Genomic DNA, 10,000 nt, shown 5'->3' with positions numbered 1-10,000 from the left:
ACGGGATAGTTTCAAATGTCATTGCATGTGTGTGTGTGTGTGTGTGCACAGGACTCGTGTGTCCGTCAGGCTGTGCGCTGTGTGAAGCTGGCGAAGCTGGTGACTCTGCAGCTGCACTTCCTGAATCAGGGCCTGGAGCTGCGCATCATCAACCTGCAGCACACAGACCTGCAGAACACCAGCAACACACTGCCACACTGCTACCAGGTGCGCGCACACACACACACTCACACACACATATACACACACACACACATATTTATATATATATACACACAGGTTTGTTTCACTCTCCTTGTGAGGTCATTACATAGACTTCCATTGCTTTTCTCTCACGTTAATGATAGTGGCCTAACCCTAGCCCTAACCTTAACCCTAAACCCACCCTCACAGAAACAACTGCACATCATCACATAGTAATAAACACACCATAAAACACAAGATAAATCCATGACATCTCAGTCTCTGTGTTGAAAATGACACACTGTGCCTTTAAATCAATACAATCTCATCTGAAAATACCTTAGATTGTTCATCAGCCAATCAGAATTAAGTGTTCAGTTGCCGTGTAGAATATGATGTATCTTCTAAAGCCGTTTAGATTCAGATATAATCATAGACCATACACCATACTTTCATTACTGGATTGTCAATATAGTAATATAGTATAGTAATATAGTATATAGTACTATATAGTACATATAGTAAATATTGTCAAATGAACTGTGTGCGTGTGTGTGTGTCTTTGCTCAGGTGTTCGTGTTAGCAGAGGCGTATGACTTCAGTCCAGACTGGGCCGAGGTTCTCTATCAGAAGGTCATCATGAGAGGAGACTTCAGCTACCTGGAGGAGTTCAAGAGGCACAGGCCGCTAGCTGCTAGTCTCTTCCAGGACATCTCCAACAAGTACATGCTAACACCTGCTTCACATACACTTATCACTGTCAGAGCATGCTAACACCTGATTCACATGCCACACGTTAACACCTGATTCCTATACATGAATCGCACTCCGAACATGCTAACACCAGATTCACGTGTCAAGCTAATTCTTGACTGGAGGATTTGAATATGCTAAAGCTAATGCATCAGTCTCCTAAATCTCTTAGGGCTCATTCACACCCAACACATTTTTGCTTGTAAAAATGCTTGACGCAGGAATGTGTTTAAAGAAGCGCAGCTTACGCAGTATTATGAATGTGACGTAATAACGACAGTAACGAACCCACTCGAAATCGGAAAACAATAAGTTATAAGTGCTTCAATGTACATAATCTGGACAAAGCTACAATGAGAGCCGCCTCCGCCATGATATAACGATAAATAAAGTTGTCATGGCAACTTCCTACGATAAACTGCTAATGCTGCGTTCACACCAGATGCGGAAGAAGCATCAAGCGCGAGTGATTTACATGTTAAGTCAATGCAAAGACGTGAATAGACATCCTGCGGAGTGATGCGCGCGAATGTAGCGCTACAAGTTCAGTGGCGCAAGTTAACGCGTGTATCGCATATGTCATGCGAATCGCTCAAGTTTGAAAATATGAACTTCTGCAGACATTCAGACCACGTTAACCAATCGCGTGCTTATGACAAAGCACCTGTTGTTGGTGTCCCGAGGGAAAATCCTCCTGCCTACACCGACTCGGCACCGCTGAAAGCCTCCATCATCAGGTTCAGTTTCTGGAGGAGTTGATGAACTCCTAGAGCTGGGTCCACCTCTGAAAAGAACTAGTGGACTCAGACATGGCTCCAAACTAATCAACGCTGTTTTTCAGCCTTCATAAAGCACATAAACACAGCTATTCTCTCAATAAAATCCATGTTAGCCATTTAGCAACGAAGCTGGAGTCACCGGGCAGACCCGTGAAGCGAATCCACGTCTGTTCTGAAGTGAATTTGACGCGCAAATGAAGCGGATTTGATGTGCGAATGAAGCGGATTTCACTTGCAAATGAAGCGGATTTGACTCGCAAATTAAGCGGATTTGACGCTCAAAGGAAGCCTATTTGGCACGCGAGAAAGAAGTCGATTTTGACACGCAAATAAAGCGGATTTTGACGCGCGAATAAAACGGATTTTGACGCGCGAATGAAGTGGATTTTGACACCAAATCCATTTCGATTGACGTGTGAAAGAAGCGGAATTGACGGGCGAACGAAGCGGAATTAACGCACAAAAGAAACGGAATTGATGCGCGAACGAAGCAGATTTTGACGCGCGAATGTAGCGGATTTAAAAACACGAACGAAGCAGATTTTGATGCGCGAACGTAGCAGATTTAAACACACGAACGAAGGGGATTCCGATGAGTGAACGTAGCGGATTTAAACACACGAACGAAGGGGATTCCAATGAGCGAACGTAGCGGATTTAAACACACGAACGAAGGGGATTCCGACGAGCGAACGAAGCATATTTAAACACATGAACGAAGGGGATTCCGATGAGCAAACGAAGCGGATTTCGACGCGCCAACAAATCGTATTTAACGCATGAATGAATCGGATTTGACGTGCGATTTATCTGCGCGTCTGGTGTGAACACAGCATAAGAACTTTGCAATGCTTGCCCCGCCTCCGAGCTCTTCTGATTGCTCCACTCCTTTTGGAGCTGACAGTGAAGAGTTGCATGTGAAAGTTGTAGATCTTTCAACTTCGCACGGCATCTAAAAAATGCGTCGTTCACGTGTGCAGCATTTGAAAATATGTGAGACGCAAACGTAACAGTCTAAAATATCCGCCAACGACTTCATATGGTAAGTGAGTCCCGCCTTCTAGTACAGGGGCCAATCATCCATCATTATAGACCTCTCCGGGGGAGGGGCTCAGTCCAGACGTGAGGTTCTGCAGATTTTGTGTCATTCAAATGTTTAGAAATGAAACTAAAGAGACAGCTGTTGTTTAATTCTATTGCTGATCCCTAGTATGAAATGTGATTATAAGCTCGGCAAGCAATTTTGGAGAATTTGGTGTTTCCGTGATCATAATGTCAAAGCATACGGTTTCAAAAATGGCCACCGAGTGGAATTACTTTAAGGGACTTTGGAGCACGTTGGAGAGGAAAAGCGCATTCAAACACATGTGAACGGCCCCTTAGTGTTATTGAGCGTTGTTCTCACGAGTGTTTTCTCATGAGTGTGTGTTGTTTGTCAGGGTGTGTCATCAGAAGCCCCCCGCGAGCTGCAGTCAGCACCTGAAGAAGCTGCTGTCGCACTGTGAGGACGTCTACACGCATTATAAACTGGCCTACGAGCACCAGTTCCTGGACGTGGCCAACATGCTGCTGCAGGACTCCAAGACCAACAGCTTCCTGAAGGACCGCCTCCGCACCTGACCAGCCAATCACAGAGCAGACACACCGGAGCTCATCAATATTCATGAGGACAGTCATTCATTAATAATGAGCAGTTATCATACACCAACAGCAGTGTTCAGAGTGTTCAGAAAATGCCTTAATCAAGAGTTTATATTATATGTGTAAAAATATAATTAATATACAGTAAAATGACTTTTTGATGATTTCAGACGTCAGTGTTTTTTGTTAACTCCATTAACACAGTAAAATACTTACAATTGTTTATAATTTTAAATATATTTATAAATTTATTAAAATTAATTTTATATTTATATATATATATATATATATATATATATATATATATATATATATATATATATATATATATATATATACACACATATACAGAGATTTACATTAACACCCGCTAACCCGCCAAATGTGGGTAGATTTCAGCTGTGGCGGGTTAGACAGACACCTCCACTAGCCACTTTGGCTGGTTGAAAATAATGTTTAAATTGTGGTTTTCTTAAAAGCAGGGTTCGACAATAAGAATGACCCAATATGCATGCAAATGTGATCTTAGAATGGAGAAACAGCTCGACTAACAAAATAATTGCATTCGCGGGAGCAGAAGAAAGCAGATGAATACCAAATGAGAGGAAAATCACTTGCGCTGACAGCTGATGTGATGCACGCGACTGTTTAAAGCGCGTGCGCGCTCCTATCTCCTTCCTTGAAGCACGCGTGCCTGGAGCGCAACTGTTGTCGGATCCCTTTCAAATAGTCGAGCAAAAAAGTTCTGCTAATGCACACACAGTCTTGCTGCCTGTAAGAGCTCCAAATATGTTTTTTTGTAAGCAGCACCGGTTGCTTTCACTTTAAACAGATTATTAATTGGCCTTAACCGTGTGATCATCCTTCCATTATTTTTGTTTATATGGTTTAATTATAATTTTTTACAACATTTGCTTTAATATGAGATTAACTCTCCATTTATGTGTAGTTAACTGGTGATCTGAGAGACCTTTAGCGAGGAGAGATTACTGTGCGTATTTTTGATACATGACAATAAATATTTTTAAAAGTCAATTGTTTTTCTTTGGTTTTTAAAATAAATGTTTTGTTAAATAAAAAGCATAGTATACAGCTTTATTTAGCTTGTTTGACACATTTAAAATTTGTGGCTAAGAAATAATTTTTGTTTGGTGTGGTCACAGATAAATTGGGTAAATCCTTAATTTTGAGTTCTGAAAAGTCCTGTGAAATAAAACAGTGTGCAATATAACACTATGAAACCATGATCTATTTGCTCATACACGACACACAAAACGTGAAAATGAATTATCAGCGTAAACATCTATGACTGGTGGACAAACATATTCTTAATTGTTCATGATTCATAATTGTGTACCACTTTTGCCGTGGCCTCTTTTGGCTTTAACAAACTCATCCCTCCGGTTTTTCCAAATATTTTTAAAAAAAACTTTTCTCCTTTCCAGCCAAGAAATATTGATCATCTGTTTATTTCTATGATCACGGATCATAAAGATGTCTGTACATACCTGTCATTCATTCATTTTCTTGTCGGCTTAGTCCCTTTATTAATCTGGGGTCGCCACAGCGGAATGAACTGCCAACTTATCCAGCACATTTTTACGCAGCAGATGCTTTTCTAGCCGCAACCCATCTCTGGGAAACATCCACACACACATTTACAAACACTCATACACTACAGACAATTTAGCTTACCCAATTCACCTGTACCACATGTGTTTGGACTGTGGGGGAAACCGGAGCACCCGGAGGAAACCCACGCGAACGCAGGGAGAACATGCAAACTCCACACAGAAACGCCAACTGAGCCGTGAGGTGACAGTGCTACCTACTGCGCCACTGCTTCGCCCCTGTACAGACCTGTTTCATATTTAAATCAAATCAAGCCCGGCGCCGCACACTGTTCGCTCGAGTCTCAAAAAAAACCTGCCAGCCGCCAGCCGAAAATCATGTTGTGCGTTCCCAAAGCAAAACTCCGCAATGACGTCACATTCAAGTAGAGGATGCGTCAAGTATAAACCAGGCTTTTTTCATTGTATTTACTCAAGAATATTTTGGAAAGGTTTGGAATTGTTTATTAATAAAAAAATGGAGTATAACATGGATGCTCCTACCACTGCTGTGCTGATGATACCCAGCCATACCTCTATTTTCACCCTGATGATCCCTCGGTTCCAGCTCGCATCTCAGCCTGCCTGTCAGACATTTCACACTGGATGAGAGATCATCATCTTCAGCTGAACCTCACGAAAACAGAAATGCTTGTAGTTTCTGCCAACCCGACTCTACATCAGAACTTTTCAATCCAGATGGACGGGGCAACCATTACTGCATCCAACATGGTGAAAAGCCTTGGAGTAAAGATTGATGACCAACTAAACTTCTCTGACCACAGACTGCTCGATCGTGCAGATTCGCACTCTATAACATCAGTAAGATCTGACCCTTCTTATCTGAACATGCAGCTCAACTCCTTGTTCAAGCTCTTGTTCTCTCCAGACTGGACTATTGCAACTCTCTACTAGCCGGGCTTCCAGCTAACTCTATCAAACCTCTTCATCTGCTTCAGAACGCAGCAGCACGAGTGGTCTTCAATGAACCTAAAAGAGCACATGTCACTCCGCTGCTAGTCCGTTTGCACTGGCTGCCAGTTGCTGATCGCATCAAATTCAAAGCTCTGATGTTTGCCTACAAAGCGACTTCTGGCTTTGCTCCTTCTTATCTGCTCTCACTTCTGCAGATGTATGTGGCCTCCAGAAACTTGCGTTCTGTGAATGAACGTCGCCTCGTGGTTCCATCCCAAAGAGGGAAGAAATCACTTTCCCGAACTCTCGCGTTTAGTCTGCCCAGATGGTGGAATGAACTCCCTAACTGCATCAGAACTGCAGAGTCACTCGCTGTCTTCAAGAAACCACTAAAAACTCAACTATTTAGTCTCCACTTTCCTCTGCAATTCCCTCTCTGACTCCTCCACTAACTACTACACACACAAGTAGATGTAAATCTTTTAGAACGATCACAAAACAAAAAAGCACTCAAATCTTTTTCTAAAAGATTTGCATGTAGTGCTCTGACAGCATTTAATTTCATGTAAATGTAATTTTACTTTATTTTTTAAATACATATTTGTTTTTTCTCTTTCAGAAACGATGTGAAATGTAATACCTCTCGTTCTTGTGGCGCTGAGTTAATAAAAAAAAAAAGTGCAGACAGAAAACAAAAGTAAAAACCAGGCTTTGCAGTAGTCTTGGAAGTTATCATGCATATTAATGAAGTTGCACCTCATACACAATAGAGCGCGCTGATTGGATTGAAACAAGTCTTTCTCATGAATAATGCTGAAAGCTCAAAGACGTCATGTTGCACCTGCAGGCGTCCAGTCTCCACACTGGAGTTTACACAAGGATCTCATGACCGTGACGCAGCTTCTAAAAGTCTTTTCAAACCGGAAGAACGAATTTGCTGGAAATAAAAACAACCAATGTTCACTCTTTAGTGAGATATATGTGTCCTAATAGTGCTTATAGCCGTGTGGGACACATATATGACTGTCAACATCTCAAAACATGTGTTTTAGTATTTCGTGACCCTTTGAATAATAAATGCACTAAGCAAAATAAACAGTGAACGTGTGTCTTTTAGAAGAAAAATAAAAACAGAAAGCATCTAAACCGGCAGATACTTGTCTCATTTCAAACAAAACCGTTTAATGTTACTGTCTCTTTAGCATCTCCACTAAAAGCATCTTGATTTCAGCCCATTTCCTCCGTGTTATTTTGGCTCTTGTGAATCCAGCAGCGCTTTATATCACTCAGCGCCTCTCTGATTACTGTAAATACAGTCTGAATGAGTTTAATCAGTTACACAGAGATTGATGATCGGGAATGAAGTCTGACTGCAGACGAATCAATGATTTAAAGATTTATTATCCCTCTGCAGCTCCCCCCAGACCCCAAACCACAGCAGGTGCAGCGCTGATATTCATATATACACTCAGCGGCCACTTTATTAGGGACACCTTACTAGTACCAGGTTGGACCCTTTTTTGCCTTAATCCTTGGTGGCAGAGATTCAGCAAACTACTGGAAATATTCCTCAGAGATTTTGCTCCATATTGACATGATAGCATCACACAGTTGCTGCAGATTTGTCGGCTGCACATCCATGATGCCAATCTCCCGTTCCACCACATCCCAAAGCTGCTCTATTGGATTGAGTTCTGGGGACTGTGGAGGACATTTGAGTACAGTGATCTCATTGTTATGTCCAAGAAACCAGTCTGAGATGATTCACGCTTTATGACTTGGAATATCACAATTTCAGTAGATCAGCAGTTTCTGAAATACTCAGAGCAGCCCGCATGGCAGCAACAACCATGCCACATTCAAAGTCACTTAAACCCCCTTTCTTCCCCATTCTGATGCTCAATTTGAACTGCAGCAGATTGTCTTGATCATGTCTACATGCCTAAATGCATTAAGCTGCTGCCATGTGATTGGCTGATTAGAAATTTGCATTAACGTGCAGTTGGACAGGTGTACCTAATAAAGTGGCCGGATAGTGTAAATGTCTTTTAAAAATGAGACTTTAAAGCTGCTTCTCCTCTTCCTATAGACGTGAATCCTCTCTATGTCTTGCGCTTGGGAAAGAAAAAGCGTCTGACTGTGTTTATTAAAGCTGAGGCTCTGCAGTAATGGGATATAAGAGACGGCAGCGTATAAATCAGAGGAGGAATATAATCAGCTCTGCAGACTTTAATCAGATTATATGATAGTTTAACCTCCTGACACACAACATTATTCTCTAATGGACTGAAAACAGAGATTAGAGACGTCATAAAGCTCAGCATCAAGCGGAGAAGAGCAGAGACTCACATTTACTGTTTTATTCCAGGAACAAACTTGATCATTGAGATCGTCTGCTCCACCGAGACTCCAGCGGCGCCGGCGCTATTCCTGGATGCTTCATTTCACACTTAAATAGTTTTATTCTGTGCTTCTGTGTGTGTGTGTGTGTGTGCGTGTGTGTGTGTGTGTGTGTGTGTGTGTGTGTTTTGTATGCATTACAATGTTGGATCAAAATGTCCCCACAAATATAGCAATACCAGTAATTCTTGACCTCATGGGGACGTTTGTTTTTATTTGTTCCCTTATGAGGAAAACGGCTCATAAATCTGACAGAATGAAGTATTATGCCAATTTACGATAGAGGAGAGAATTTACACTCTGTACCATACAAACACACACATATACTGCAGTAGGTGCAGCTCAACTCTCCCGTTTCACCCCAAAACTGTTGGTCTGGAGCTCCACAGGGCATGGCTGGACTCCTATAACCAAAACTTCGGTCACTTATGCTAATGATAAACGTTGGTTTCTATGGTCCAGCATCAAAAATCTGGGGTTGTGGACAATGTGAATCATGTATTGTTCTCTGATGAGTCCACCTACACACCCAGGAGAGTTACGGTGTGGAGAAGCCCCAATGAAGCGTCCCACCCAGACTACTGATGCCCAGAGTGAAGCGTTGGAGAGATCCGTGATGGTTTGGGCTTAATTTTATGGCATTGCCTGGGCACAATACTTGTGCTAATTGGACGCTGGGTCACTGCCAAGGACTTCCTAACCATTCTGGTGAGACCATCTTAACTGTCTTTCCCACATCCAGGAGAGTTACATTGTGGAGAAGCCCCAAAGAAGCGTCCCACCCAGACTGATGCATGTGCAGAGTGAAGCATTGGGGGGGACCATTAATGGTTTGGGCTCAATATCATGGTGTTCCCTAGGCCCAATACTGGTGGTAGATAGGCGTTGTGTCACTGCCAAGGACTACCCAACCATTCTGGTGAGTCCACCTTCACTGTCTTTCCCACATCTGGGAGAGTTATGGTGTGGAGAAGCCCCAAAGAAGCGTCCCATCCAGACTGCTGTACCCAGAGTGAAGCATGGGGGGGATCGGTGATGGTTTGGGCCCTTTATCACAGCATTCTCTAGGCACAATACTGGTGCTAGATAAGCGCTGGTTCACTGCCAAGGACTACCCAACTATTCTGGTGAGTCCACCTTCACTGTCTTTCCCACATCTGGGAGAGTTACAGTGTGGAGAAGCCCCAAAGAAGCGTCCCACCCAGACTGCTGTACCCAGAGTGAAGCATGGGGGTATCAGTGATGGTTTGGGCCCATTATCACGGCATTCTCTAGGCACAATACTTGAGCTAGATGAGTGCTGGGTCACTACCAAGGACTACCCAACCACTCTGGAGGACCATGTGACCCGGGAAAATAATGCACCGATACACACAGCAAGACTGCGTGGTTTGATGAACATTAAAGTCAAGTTGAACATCTCCCATGGCCTGCACAGTACCCAGACCTAAACTTTATTGAGCACTTTGGGGTGTTTTGGAGGAGCCAGTCTGAAATGTTTTCCTCCACCAGCAAAATTCCTCTGGCCACTGTGCAGGACTGGTGTCTGTCATTCCCAACACCAACTGATGCTGTATTGGACGCAAAAGAAGGCTCCACACCCAGGGCCGGCGCGTCCATAGAGGCGACCTAGGCGGCGCGTCCATAGAGGCGACCTAGACCTCCGCGACACCTCCCTCACCACCCGCGTCTTTAGATATATTCGCGCATAGGCGACAG

The 10,000-nt window shown here is 43.1% G+C and overlaps 1 protein-coding gene across 2 annotated transcripts in view; it reads left to right on the top strand.

Moving 5' to 3' along the window:
* The window catches only part of spg11 (SPG11 vesicle trafficking associated, spatacsin), a 42,638-nt gene extending 39,118 nt beyond the window's left edge, over positions 1 to 3,520 (top strand). For both annotated transcript variants that reach the window (NM_001194994.2, XM_087311221.1), the window contains 3 exon segments: positions 52 to 207; positions 754 to 905; positions 3,155 to 3,520. In NM_001194994.2, coding sequence (NP_001181923.2) covers positions 52 to 207; positions 754 to 905; positions 3,155 to 3,335 — 489 coding nt within the window. In that variant the 3' untranslated portion in view covers positions 3,336 to 3,520.
* The last annotated feature ends 6,480 nt before the right edge of the window (positions 3,521 to 10,000 follow it).

The sequence above is a fragment of the Danio rerio genome, chromosome 25 (genome assembly GCF_052040795.2).
Source record: "Danio rerio strain M-AB ecotype USA chromosome 25, GRCz13ab, whole genome shotgun sequence".
Classification (NCBI taxonomy): Eukaryota; Metazoa; Chordata; class Actinopteri; order Cypriniformes; family Danionidae; genus Danio; species Danio rerio.
Note: the sequence above shows the minus strand (reverse complement) of the source record. Positions and strands in the feature narration are given on the sequence as shown.